General features: G+C 38.8%; 2 protein-coding genes across 38 annotated transcripts in view; both read left to right on the forward strand.

Annotated features, from left to right (window-relative positions):
• Positions 1 to 1,894, forward strand: part of CYP20A1 (cytochrome P450 family 20 subfamily A member 1) — a 59,901-nt gene extending 58,007 nt beyond the window's left edge. Inside the window, exon 14 of the mRNA XM_074340479.2 lies at positions 1,415 to 1,894. Within this exon, the coding sequence (XP_074196580.1) occupies positions 1,415 to 1,418 (4 nt within the window). The 3' untranslated portion in view covers positions 1,419 to 1,894. The remainder of the gene's footprint in view (positions 1 to 1,414) is intronic.
• Positions 1,895 to 3,254: 1,360 nt separating this feature from the next.
• The window catches only part of ABI2 (abl interactor 2), a 105,225-nt gene continuing 94,449 nt past the window's right edge, over positions 3,255 to 14,030 (forward strand). For 28 of the 37 annotated variants that reach the window (XM_019726864.3, XM_019726869.3, XM_074340603.2 and 25 more), the window contains exon 1: positions 3,255 to 3,677. In XM_019726864.3, the coding sequence (XP_019582423.1) occupies positions 3,561 to 3,677 (117 nt within the window). In that variant the 5' untranslated portion in view covers positions 3,255 to 3,560. The remainder of the gene's footprint in view (positions 3,678 to 14,030) is intronic. The other 9 variants (XM_074340699.2, XM_074340713.2, XM_074340668.2 and 6 more) reach the window with 7 other exon arrangements.

Below are 14,030 nucleotides of genomic sequence, written 5' to 3' on the forward strand. Positions count from 1 at the left end.
TCCAAAGTATCTTCATGGAGAAGAAAGACATTTAATAGTTTCTTATTTACTCGTTTCCAAGCATTTAATGTACAACTTGGAAAGGTGATAACCATTACAGGAACTGCCATTGTGTGGATATGAAACAGCTGGTATTATTCTTTAGGTGCCATAGATGCTATTTATTCTCTAGTAAATTTAAAAAATGTATGAGAAAATAACAGTAAATACTAACCAACCCTTTTACTAATGTTAAGGATACTAAAGCCGATAGGTTGATGTCATTTAAAAGAGAGACTGAAAATTTGGGGGCAGAGAGTTAATGATGAAAACAATGTTTATGAATAATTAGCATGTCGGTGTGCAGGAAGAATCTGAGGGGAAAGTTTGGAGTGAACAGTTCTATCTTCTAGATATTGTAAGACAAGCAATGTAAACAGTTGTTATGCAACATTTATTTCTTTAGAGCCCACACTATCAGACACTGTATGTCCTTTACCTTACTTTCCTCATTTAAGGATAGAGTTACGAGCACGATATACATCGGGAATTCCACAGACAGTGCATATTTATTTCAGCAGAAGAATTTGACACTTTCTCACCAGCCTTGTGACTAGGAATGTTGACATGTTGGATAAGTGTAAGTCTAAGGCACATTCACAACTGGCCAAATTTACTGTATTTTGATAATGGCTCCAAACAACTACGTGAGCTTATAGGTGCAAGCCATCAGGCTCTCTTCTTGGCTTTGAGTTGTTCAACATTCTTATTCAAATTGGGGATAAAGCGAAGGTGTAATTATTGTAACTAAATACAAAGAACTGTATTTAAATTTAAAAAATTAGATTAAAAAAATTAGATTAAAAAACTATGTGGCATGACTGGCTTAATATGTAAAAAAATGTAGGCGGTTTTAATGTTTTGAATTAAGCTGATAAAATTACTTTAAATGTCATCTTGGGCTGCATTAATAAAAGTATTCTTTCTAATTTGGGGAGACTGGACTCTTGAAAAATAATGCATGTTCATTTTAGAAAATTAGGATGAGCAAAAAAAACCTCTACAATTGCACCACTGAGATAACAGATAAAGACACATGTACTTTTATAGATCTTGTGGTTTGTCTTCCTTTTTGGTTAAGTTATCTTGGTGGCAGCAGAAGTGTCTATGTCCTTGGGTCCTCAGATTCCACCGAGTAAAACTCTTTTAGTGGAGAGTCCCAGCTGCCAGAAATTGGAATCATAGATCTTCAGAGCCAGAGAGCAGTTTCATCTGCGTCAGCTGGACACTTAGAAATATAAATTGGGCTAGACCATCTGATTCAGAAACTCTGGGGTTGGGACCTAGCAATCTGTGTTTTAACGAGCCCTTCAGGTAATTCCAATCCACACTGAAGTGTGAGAACTGACCCAAATTTAACCCTTTGATTTTTCAGATAAGGAAGCTAAGATCCAAAGAAGACAGTCACCAATTTATTGGAGAAAGTACTAGAATCTTCACACAGTGATTCCTGTGAGGAAGAATCATCCCTCAGGGAGATTTGTTTATTGGGGTAATTGCTAAGCAGGATTGAAAGCTTGCTAGGTGTGAATGGGGGAAGAGTGTCTATCATTTAACTCACCTGCTGGCCTCCTTACAGTTCAACAGCAGCCTTTTGATCCATTGAAGTTTATTCTGAAAGAAAAGTTTGCTTGATCTAATGTTTCATTCACTTGATTATTCATAAGTGTCTTATTCCCTGAAGCAAATTTATGTGCCATTTAAGTACCCCATTCCATCACTACTGCTCTCTAATGAATCTCTGGAGACGGACACTGTAGCTTTCATTTTTAACAAGCTCCCCACAACTGAAGTTTGAGAACCACTAATACAGAAGATGTTTAAAGTGGTTAAGAATAAAACTAGTTGGACTGGATCAACATTTTCATTGTCTTTTAATTTGGGTTCCATGGTGGAAACTCAAAACAATTTGCTAATGTTCATCATAAAGCCAATACAACACCAACATCATAGATTCCTCCAGAAATTTGTAACGATATGGCATTAAAATGATTTTTTTGCTATACAGAGGATGCTAAAAAAAAATGTATACACGTTTTAAGAAGGGTAAACTATTAAAATTGTAATAATACCGATAACAAAAGATGAATACAAGTCACATTTGACTTCTGCTGTTACAAGAGGTGCTCAAAGTGGTTACCATCAGCATCCAGACACTTCTGATTGCAGCGAACTACTGCTTGAGCAATGTTGACCAAAGTGTCCACTTGTATACATTTTTTTTGGCACCCCCCCAGTAGTTTCCTTACCATATGGGAAAAAATGAGGGAATTACTGTAGAGGGAACAAGAGATCACAAAAGCATGAACAAGAGTTAAAATAATGGATCCTGTTCTAAACTACAACTGTAGTCAACCTTGACTTTCCACAGTACAGATAAAGGTCATGGACTTTATAATATCTCAGCAGTTGTCAAGAATTTTGTGTTTTTAGGATTACAACTCGTGGAGTAACTGGATTTGGGGAAAAAGATACAGCATCTGGTAAATAAGTACAGAATAACGGCAAGATCAAAATGGTCTACCTCGAATTTTTGTAGCATTTAACGTTTTCTAAGGTGCTTTCACATCAACTTATTTTATCCATGTGATAGTACTGTGAGGAATAAAACTAGTACTAGTAAAACCGTTTTCAAAACTTTACTGATTCCAAAAAAAAACCATAAAACGAAGTTGACAGAACCAGAGAAATGACAGAAAAGGTTGTCAGTGAGGAAGAGAGTCAGAGAGGGCAAGCACAAAAAGCTGAGGTCCAGCGGTGGGGTAAATGAGAACAGAACAGAGGCTAACCTGGCCGGGGACAGCAGCTTTAGGGGGCAAATAAATGCACAAAAAGTCGAAGTGCAGGAAATTTGGGACAACGAATTTGGAATTTATCTGTCCCAAATAGGATGGATGAGGTCAAAAGATGAAGATAAAAATGAAAAGTAAGGCGGCGCTTAAAGGTGCATGGAAGTTTTGTAGGCTGACATTATCCCTCAGGCCGATGACCACGGCATTGGCCCCCAGATTGAGGATAACACCCAGGGGAATCGCGGAGAGCGCTGGCGAGAAGAAGGCGGGGCCGGGTAGCGCGTTCACGCCGGACTAACAAAGGCCGCCGGGGGTACTTCCCAAGCTACTCAACCTGTGGGGGCCGAAGGGTTAACCGCGCGCCCGACTCCCGCGCGCATCCCGGCCCCCACTCCCGTCGTCGCTAGGAAACGCCGGAAGTGGGGGAGGGGCGGGCGGAGCGGCCGAGGGTGGGAATCTTTTTCAGGCGCCCGGGGGCGGAGAAAGGGGAGCGCGCGTGCGCGCGCCCGGCCGGCTGTCGCCGCGGTGACCGTCCTCGGAGTCCGTCGGCTCGCGCCCCGCCCCCGTTCCTGCTGCCCCCTCCCCTGTCGCGCGCGGGGGGGTTTCTCGCTCCTCCCGAGTTGCCTCGGTCTTCTCTGCTCCTCCTCTCCGAGTCTTGGGTTTCCCTGGCGCTGCTGCCGCTGGTACCTCTGCGGTCTGTATGAGGAGGAGGAGGAGGAGGATGTGAAGATGGCGGAGCTGCAGATGCTGCTGGAGGAGGAAATCCCGGGGGGCCGCCGGGCCCTCTTCGACAGTTACACGAATCTGGAGCGGGTGGCCGATTACTGCGAGAACAACTACATCCAGGTGCGACGCATCTCCTGGCCCGAGCGCGCGGGGCCGCGGGGTGGTGAGTGGCGCGCGGGGGATCCCCGGGCCGGGGACCGCGCGCCTGGGGGCGTAGAGCTGCGGGGCCGAGGCCGCGGCGGGGACACGGCCCAGCTGAGCCCGCGGTTGGGGCGAGGAGCAGGGTAGGAGCTGGGGCTGGTGAATGGGTGAGAATCCTCTGACTGGATGAAATTCTAGCTTTAAAACATTTTTAAAAGCCATGAATTAGTCCTCGGTGCGGTGTTTGTGTGGTGTCCCTACCTCTTCACTTCTGCCCTCGGTCGCCCCCGCACTTTGTGCCATTCAATGTTCGGGATGGCGGAGGAGGCGGAGAGTGGCATTTTCTATTAGACGGAATCCTGCTCCCCTAAAAGGCAGGATTGTGGGGCGATTGATGGGTCATCCCCTTCCCCCAAGCTTTGGAAGATATTTAAGGGGCTATGTTGCTGCAAAGTAAAGTGCTTCAGTTTTCTATTCATATGAATACCCCAAGAGACCTTTTTTTTTTTGCTTGCTTGCTTGTGTTTTAGGTTCTAACCCTTGATATAGCAGAACAGTTGTCTCTCGGAAGTTATTGCTGTTTTCCTCCTTTGGAGAATGAGAAGCTGCATGATAAACTTCCCTCGCCCCATCCCATTAGAATAGGTAATTTATTTTCCTGTGGGAAAAAGAATTGTGACGATTTTTCAGAGAAAATTAGGAAACGATCCTCATGGTTTAATTTTTCCCCTGATGGTTGGTTTGGCACCGGGACTCATATGGTAGCGTTGTGTGTGTATGTGTGGAGGTGGGGGATAAAGGGGGAGATGAGATTCAACTGCTCCTAGATGAAGCAAAGATTCTGTGGATTTAACAACAACAGCAAAAATCCTTTAAAAATTATTTGAAAGAATAGGTTAAAACGCACAGTTTGCAAATTCAGCATCTTTTGTTTTCTTTATGGCGGACTCTGAATCACATTTTTTCCCTTCCCATTTAAATCCTCTTGGGATAAAGGTGGAAATAGAAGAAGTATGTTAAATTGTTCCTTCACTATGGTCTTTTTTTTCCGGCTCCCGTATCTCCAGGCATCCTCCTTAACATCAGCTATATTGGGAAGCATTCTCAAGTCTTAGTGTAAACTGAAAAATAGGTGTTAAAATTTATAGTTTCATAAATTTTGTAAGGGCCACGTGGTTAATCAGGGATGGTATTGTGAGATTTTACTTGATTAGACATATACTGAACTCTATATTATCTTGTAGGGAATGTTTATATTGGAGAATGAACCAGCTGTGATCCAAGGCTTCTCTCTTCAAGGAGGCAGTTGAAAGTATGGCTAGTAGGAAAAGAAAGAATATGTCTTGGGTCAGAGATATAATCAAAAATACAGTTGTCCATATTTTTAGGGTGCGCTTCTGATACTGAATAGGGTAGGAGAGATTCAAAGATTCAGTTGCTCTGTTTTCCACTAAATGTATTCCAAAGCCTCCTGTGGCCTGGCACTGTGTCAAGGGTTGGTGATGCACACCTAGTATCTACAGAATTCCATAGTGCAGTTAGTAGGAGGGGCTGCTGGGAGAGCAGATGAATACCATATAGTGTGTCGATTTATGCTATAATGGACTGCCAGTGGGAAGAAGGACTGAAGGAAGCTATGCTATCTCAGGGAATTCACATTCTCTAGGAGAGGCAAATCTAAAGGGTTGAAGTGGTAATTGCATTGCCTCATGCAGCATATTATTACAAAGAGTTAAAGGTCAGAAGAGAAACAGGGTGGAAAAGTGATTGGCTTGCACTTATTACCAGTAAGAAAAGAAACAGATTCGTCTCCCCTTGAAAGATAATTTTTATTGTAATTTCAAGGTATCGTTCCCCTTAGATTACAGTTGTTACGTAAAGGTGAAAGTACATGGGTTAATAAAGCTGACAGGTTCAAGGGATCAGTGATTGTCTTTTTATATATTTTATACATTTTTTCCAGCTGAAAAGAGAATGTTACTGCCACCATTATGTGTCTTGCAGTGGGACTCAAAATTTAGTGTGGTGGCATTTTAAAATTCAAAGTATGAATATTGATTAATAGAAACGGATTTGGATTTTAAAATATTTCTTCAATTTAGCATCTACAATAGATTTTACATTATTATCTCTTATCATCTATTTTAGGATCTAGTGGGTATATTATTGATATTCTCTTCCCAGATGACAGTTCTTATATGATTTGTTTGTAGTAAAGTTGATAAATAGAACATGATGATTGTGATTTGTGCTGACCCAGCTGCACATTTGGATATCTTTCCTTGTAACCTAAAGAACTGACTAACTGGGGTTTTAAGGCTGCCTTTGACCCTGCAATTGCTGCCTTTGACCCTGCAATAGATGAAAGTTAATTGGTGGGATCGGTGACCAAATGGTCAATTTAGCCTTATTATAATTTCATGCCATAACCACTACCTCAAGTTAACTAACCAAACACTCGTTTTATTTTGTGGAAATGTAATTTATGCTTGTAAAGCAGAAAAAGGACAAATCTGCTCATATGTAACAAAAGGTAAGGTTCTTTGCTTAGTGTTTATAAATAGCTGGTTTTATGCATAAGAATATCCAAAAATATAAGATAAATAAGAATACATGTGAATTATATTGTGTGAAATTGAGCAAAGGAGGGCAAATGATTGCATGGTCCTTTTGAAAATAATTGTGCTGTTTAAATTGTTTCTATCTTATAAAAATATCCTTCAGATACATTATCAGCATTAGGAATAGTTAGATATTGCCTACGAACATGCACACAAAATCTACAAGTAGAGCAGAGCAGGGTTGTAAGTAGTAGTTTTCCAGGTTACTAATGCAGTTAACATCAGAAATTTAAAAACCATCTTTGGTAAAACTTTAGATGATTTTTGTTTTATTACTTCAACCTCTAGAGAAAATGGTAGTCAAAGTATTTTTTCTAAAATGTGATGATAAAAAGTTATAACTACAATTTTTGATATTTACCCAATTGATTTTCTTTATTTTTTGCCTGTAAAAAAGAACTTAGTAATTGTTAAGGATTTTTAAAAATAATTTTTAATTTTTTAATTACAGTTGACATACAATATTATATTAGTTTCAGGAGGAAAATATAGTGATTAGACATTTATATAACTTATGCAGTAAACACCTCAATAGATCTAGTACCCATCTGACACGATGCATAGTTAATACAACATTATTGACTATATTCTCTATGCTATACTTTACATCACCATGACTAATGTGTACCTTTTAATCCCTTTGCCCCCTTCATCTATTACCCCAACCCCCTCCCATTTGGCAACCATCAAAATGTTCTCTATATCTATGTTTGTTTGTTTTGTTTATTTTCTTTAGATTTCACATATAAGTGAAATCATATGGTATTTGTCTCTCTCTGACTTATTTCATTCAGCATAATACCCTCTAGATCCATCCATATTGTTGTAGATGACAAGATTTCATTCTTTTTAATGGCTGAGTAATGTTCTGTTGTATATATGTACCATTTCTTTATCCATTCATCTATTGGCAGACAGTTAGGTTGCTTTCATGTCTTGGCCACAGTATAAATAATGCTGCAATGAACATGGATACATAAGTCTTTTTGTGTTAGTGTTTTGGGTTTCTTCAAATAATCAGAAGTGGGATTACTGGGTCCTTCTTTGTCTCTTGTTATAGTCTCTGACTTAAAGTCTATTTTGTCTGGTATAAATATTGCTACCCCAGCTTTTTGATTGATTGTGCCTATTTTCATGAAATATCTTTTCCATTCTTTTACTTTCAGTCTGTGTGTGGTTTTTGTTTTGTTTTGTTTTGTTTTGTTTTTTGTTTTTATTGGGAAACAGCCATGGTCATTGGTTACATATTGCTTTCATGCTACAGTGGCATAGTTGACTTTTAAGGAGGGCTTAGCTCACAGTGGCCCATGTGGGGATTGAACTGGCAACCTTGGTATTAGCAGCACCACACTCCAACCAACTGAGTCAACCGGTCACCCCTGTGTATGTCTTCTGATCTGAAGAGAGTCTTTTGTAGGCAGCATATGTAAGGGTCTTGTTTTCTTATCTGTTCAGCCATTCTATCTATTGGAGAATTTAATCCACTTACACTTAAAGTAATGTTTGATAGACATATAGTTATTTCCATTTTATTATTCATATTTTTTATCTTTTTTGGTTGGTAGTGACGAACTCCTTTAGCTTTTCCTTGTCTAGGAATCTCTATATCTGTCCTTTGATTGTAAATTATAGCTTTGATGAGTAGAGTAATCTTGGTTGTAGGTCATTGCTTTTCATCACTTTGTTGAGAAAACAGCTGGCAGTCTTATGGTAACTAACTGCTTGTCTGTTGCTACTTTTAAGATTCTCTCTTTGTCAGGAGGGGGGTTGACACTGTGAGGGATGTAAATGATAAATGTCTAACTATTACATTGTTTTGTGCACCTGAAACTAAAAAAAAAAAAAAAAATTGAAAAAAAAACATGCTCTCTTTGTCATTAATCTTTGGCACTTTAATTATGATGTGTCTTGTTGTGGGCCTTTTTGGGTTCATCTTGTTTAGGACTCTCTGTGCTTCATGGGCTTGTATGACTATTTCCTCTGCCAGGTTAGAGAAGTTTTGCATCATCATTTATTTCTTCAAATAGGATTTCAATTCCTTGCTGTCTCTTCTCCTCCTGGTTTCTCTATGATGTGAATGTTGGTATTACTTGATGTTGTTCAGAGGCCTCAGTTTTTTAATTTTTTTCTTTTTGTGTTCTGATTGAGTGTTTTCTGCTACATTACCTTTCAAGTCACTGATTTGATCCTCTGCTTCATCTAATCTGTTGATTCCCTCTAATGTATTCTTCATTTCTGACTGGTTCCTTTTTGTGTTTTCTATTTCCATTTTTACATTTTCTGTCTCTTTGTTGAAGTTCTCCCTGAGATCATTGAACATCCTTATAATCAGTGTTTTGAACTCTGCATCTGGTACATTGCTTATCTCTATTTTGTTTAGCTTTTTTCTGGAGCTTTATTCTGATCTTTCATTTGGGACATGTTTCTTTGTCTACTCATTTTGGCTACCTTCCTGTGTTTGTTTCTATGTGTTAGGTAGGGCTGCTATATCTCCCAGTCTTATCAGAGAGGCCTTATGTAGTAAGTGTTCTGTGACGCCCAGTGGCACGTCTGTCTGGGCACCATTGCTGGGTGCTTCCAGTGTGCTCCTTGTGTGGGTTGTGTGTACCTCCTGTTGTAGCTAAGCCTTGGATGCTGTTTGGACATCAATGGGAGGGATTAACCCTCAAGCTGATTGGTTGTGAGTACTGGTTGTGACTATAGTGGAGGAGCTGTTGTGTAGGGGCTGACCCTGTGGAGTAGGACTCGCGTTAGCAGGGTTCTGGTGCCTGCCCAGTCTGTTATTTGGGTGTGTCCTTTGTGGAGGTGTTCAGGGGGTGCTCTGGTCTGGTCTCAAGCTGGCCACCAGGTATGTTGGTTCTGAGGCCTTTTGGGAGGGGCTCTGTTGCAGACCAAGGTCAGCTGCTTCCTGTGCTCTGCCCAGCCACTTAGTGTGAGCTATAAAGTCATCTGCAGATGGTTGGCCCTGTGCTGGGCTTGGAGATGCCTGGGAAAGGCTAAGCTGTGAACTAAGGCTGGCTGCCACTAGTGCTGGCCTTTGGGTTGCTTAGCAAGAGGTACAGGGCATGCTATGGCCAGATGCTCCTTGTTTAGTGTTTGTGAACCTCTTTTTAAAAATTAGTTTTCTTTATTAGTTACAAAGCAATGTAATAGTTAGACATTTACACCCCTCACTAAGTGATAACCCTCTAATCTTTCTGACATTGTATATTGCTGTTATAATACCATTGACTACATTCCCTATACTATACTATGTAATATATATGTACCTTATGTGTGTATATGTATGTATATATATTTAATTATGGTTGACATTCAGTATTATTCTACTTCAACTTCAGGTGTATAATGCAGTGGTCAGGCATCTGCACAGTCTATGAAGTGATCCCTGTGATAAGTCCAGTACCCATCTGGCACCCTACATAGTCTTTACAACATTATTGATTATATTCCCCATACTGTATTTCATATCCCCATGACTATATTGTGACTACCAATTTGTACTTTCTAATCCCTTCATCTTCTTCCCCATTCCTACCCCCCTCCCATCTAGCAGCCATCAAATTTTTTTCCTTATATCTGAGTCTATTTCTGTTTTGTTTATTTTGTGTTTTAAATTCTACATATAAGTGAGATCATGTGGTATTTTTCTTATTTTACTTAGTATAATATTCTCTACGTCCATCCATGTTGTTGCAAATGGTAAGATTTCATTTTTTATGGCCGAGTCATACTCCATTGTATAAGTTACCACAGCTTCTTTATCCAGTTGTCTATCGATGGGCATTTCAGTTGTTTCCATACCTTGGTTATTGTGAATAGTGCTACAATGAACATTGGGGTGCATATATTTTTTCGTATTAGTGCTTTGGAATTCTTTGGATAGATACCCGGAAGTGGAATTGCTTGGTCATAAGGTAGTTCCATTTTCAATTTTTTGAGGACCCTCCATACTGTTTTCCATAGTGACTGCACCAATCTGTAATCCCACCAACAGTGCATGAGGGTTCCCTTTTCCACATCCTTGCCAACACTTGTTCTTTGTTGATTTATTGATGATAGCCATTCTGACAGGAGTGAGATGGTATCTCATTGTGGTTTTTATTTGCATTTCTCTAATGAGTAGTGATGTCGAGCGTGTTTTCACATGTCCGTTGGCCGTCTGTATGTCCTCTTTAGAAAAATGTCTCTTCATGTCCTCTACCCATTTTTTAATTGGGATGTTTGTTTTTTTGGTATTGACGTGTATGACTTTTTTATACATTTTGGATATTAACCCCTTGTCAGATGTTTCATTGGCAAATATCTTCTCCCATTCAGTGGGATGTATTTTTGTTTTATTGATGGTTTCCTTTGCTGTGAAAAAAATCTTTAGTTTGATGTAGTCGCACATGTTTATTTTTTCTTTTGTTTCCCTTTCAGTAGGAGATATATTATTTAAAATATTATTAATGATAATGTCTGTGAATTTACTTTCTATATTTTCTACTAGTAGTTTATGATTTTGGGTCTTACATTTACATCTTTAATCTGTTTTGAATTTATTCTTTTATATGGTGTCAGAAGGTGGTCCAGTTTCATTTTTCTACATGTATCTGTCCAGTTTTCCCAGCACCATTTATTAAATATACTGTTTTTACCCCAGTGTAAATTCTTGCTTTCGTTGTTGTAGATTAAATGACTATATAGGCATAGATTTATTTCTGGGTACTGTATTCTGTTCCATTGATCTATGTGTTTGTCTTTATGCCAATCCATGCTGTTTTGATTACTATAGTCTTGTAGTATGATTTGATGTGAGGTAGCATGATACCTCTTACTTTGTTCTTATTTCTCGGGATTGCTGTGGCTATTCAGTGTCTTTTATGGTTCCATATAAATTTTAGGATTATTTGTTCTAGTTCTGTGAAAATTGTCATTGGTAATTTGATAGGGATTGTGTTGAATCTATATATTGCCTTAGGCAGTATGGACATTTTAACTATATTAATTCTTCCTACTCATGAGCATGGTATATGTTTCCATTTATTTGTATCTTCTTTAATTTCTCTCTTCAGTGTCTTATAATTTTCTGAGTACAGGTCTTTTACTTCCTTGGTTAAATTTGTTCCTAAGTATTTTATTGTTTTTGAAGTAATTGTGAATGGGAATGTTTTCTTAGTTTCTCCTTCTGATAGTTTGTTATTGGTGTATACAACTGCAACTTATTTCTGAATATTAATTTTATATCCTGTTGCTTTACTAAAGTCATGTATCAGTTCTGATAGTTTTTTGGTGGAATCTTTGGGGTTCACTATATATAGTATGTCATCTGCAAATAATTACAATTTTAGTTCGTACTTTTCAATTTGAGTCCCTTTTATATCTTTTGTTCTTGTCTGATTGCTGTGGCTAGAACTTCCAGTACTATGTTAAATAAAAGTGGTGAAAGTGGGCAACCTTGTCTTGTTCCTGATCTTAAAGGAATTCTTTTAGCTTTTACCCATTGAGTATAATGTTAGCTGTGGGTTTATCATATATGGCTTTTATTATATTGAGATATGATCCCTCTATTTCTACTTTGCTAAGAGTTTTTATCATAAATGGATGTTGGGTTTTGTTACATGCTTTTTCTGCATCTATTGATATGACCATATAATTTTTAGTTTTCATTTTGTTAATGTGCATCATGTTAGTTGATTTGTGGATAATGAACCAACCTTGCATACCAGGTGTATGATTTTTTTAGTGTATTGCTGAATTTGGTTTGCTAATGTTTTGTTGAGGATTTTTTGCATCTATGTTCATTAGGGATATTGGCATATAGTTTTCTCTTTTGTAATGTCTTTGTCTGGTGTTGGGATCGGTAAAATAGTGGCCTCATAAAATGAACTTGGGAGCCTTCCCTCCTTCTGGATTTTTTGGAATAATTTGAGGAGAATAGGTATCAATTCTTTTTTGAATATTTGGTCAGTTTCAAGCCATCTGGTCCAGGACTTTTGTTTGTTCGGAGCTTGTTTGCTGATTCAGTTTCGTTGATAGTAATCCATCTGTTCAGATTTTTTGTTCTTTCTTGATTCAGCCTTGGGAGATAGGAATTTATTCAATTTTTCCAGATTGTCTAATTTGTTGGCATATAGTTGCTTGTACTATTTTCTTAATTGTTTTCTTTTGTATTTCTTTGGTGTCTGTTGTCACTTCTCCTTTTTCATTTATGATGTTATTAGTATGGGTCCTCTTTTTCTTAATGAGTCTAGCTAAAGGTTTGTCAATTTTGTTTATTTTTTCAAAAAATCAGCTCCTGGTTTCATCGATCTTTTGAATTGTTTTTTGGGGTCTCTATTTCATTTATTTCTGCTCTGATCTTTATTATTTCCTTCCTTGTACTCGGGGTTTATTTTCTTGTTATTTTCCTAATTCCCTTAGGTGTAAAGGTAGACTGTTGACTTGAGATTTTTGTTTCTTTCAGTAGGCCTGAATTGCTGTGAATTTCCCTCTTAGGACTGCTTTCACTGCATCCTGTAGATTTTTGAGTTGTTGTGTTTTCATTTTTGTTTGTCTCAAAGTATCTTGATTTCTTCCTTGAGTTCATTGTTGACCCATTCATTATTTAGTAGCATGTTATTCAGTCTCCATGTGTTCGTGTGTTTTCCAGTTTTCTTGTAGTTGATTTCTGATTTCATAGTACCGTGGTCAAAGAAGATGCTTGATATGATTTCAATCTTCTTAAATTTTGGACACTTGTTTTGTGGTCTGCCATGTAGTCTATCTTGGAAAATGTTCCAGGTGCACTTGAAAAGAATTTATATTCTGCTGCTTTGGGGTGAAACGCTCAGTGAATATCGATGAAATCCAACCGGTCTAAGTCATTTAAGGCCTCTGTTTAGAGGATCTGTCCATTGGTGTCAGTGGGGTGTTGAAGTCCCCTGCTATGATTGTGATACTGTCGATCTCTCTCTTTATGTTGGTTAATATCTGTTTTATATATTTAGGTGCTCTTGTGTTGGGTGCATAAATGTTCACTAGGGTTATGTTCTCTTGTTGGATTGATCCCTTTATTATTATGTAATTCTCTTCTTTGTCTTTTATTATAGCCTTCATTTTAAGTCTGTTTTGTCTGATATAAGTATTGCTGCCCCAGCTTTTTTCACGTTTCCATTTGCATGAAATATCTTATTACATCCCTTTAGTTTCAGTCTCTGTGTGTCTTTTGATCTGAGGTGGGTTTTAGGGTTTGTGAACCTTTGAGAGGTTTTAGGAAAGTCCACAGCATGAGCCAAGACAGGCTGTTTGTTTGAAAAAGTCCCTCGAAGGGGCTTGGGTGGGCCTGCAAGTTGGGTGGGGTCTCAGGGAATCACTAGGACAGGGTGGACAGTGTTAGCTAGGTTGATTGAGACTTAGGTATGGTGCCCACCTGATGGGAGGGCTCAACAAGGAACAGTGGCTTCTACCAGTACTTCTATCTGGGAGAAAGCTGCCCCTCTAGCCCTCAACTTGGAGGCAGACAATTCAGTTCCTCCCTGTATTTCCTTGGTACCTTTTGAGCTGCTGGTCCAGTGCTGGAGTCCAGAGTGAGTGAGTCCGTCAGCAAGTGAGTTAGTCAGTGAGTGAGTCCATGCACAGGCCGTGTAAGAGAAAGGCCTTGGACTGCAGCATCCTTCCCTCTCACTGAGGCACAATTTCTTTTGGCTTTCATAGCTAGAAGTATGGGGACTTCTCTTCCAGGCACTGG

This window comes from Rhinolophus sinicus, chromosome 17, assembly GCF_057876585.1.
Source record: "Rhinolophus sinicus isolate RSI-liver-muscle chromosome 17, RSI-T2T, whole genome shotgun sequence".
NCBI classification, from domain to species: domain Eukaryota; kingdom Metazoa; phylum Chordata; class Mammalia; order Chiroptera; family Rhinolophidae; genus Rhinolophus; species Rhinolophus sinicus.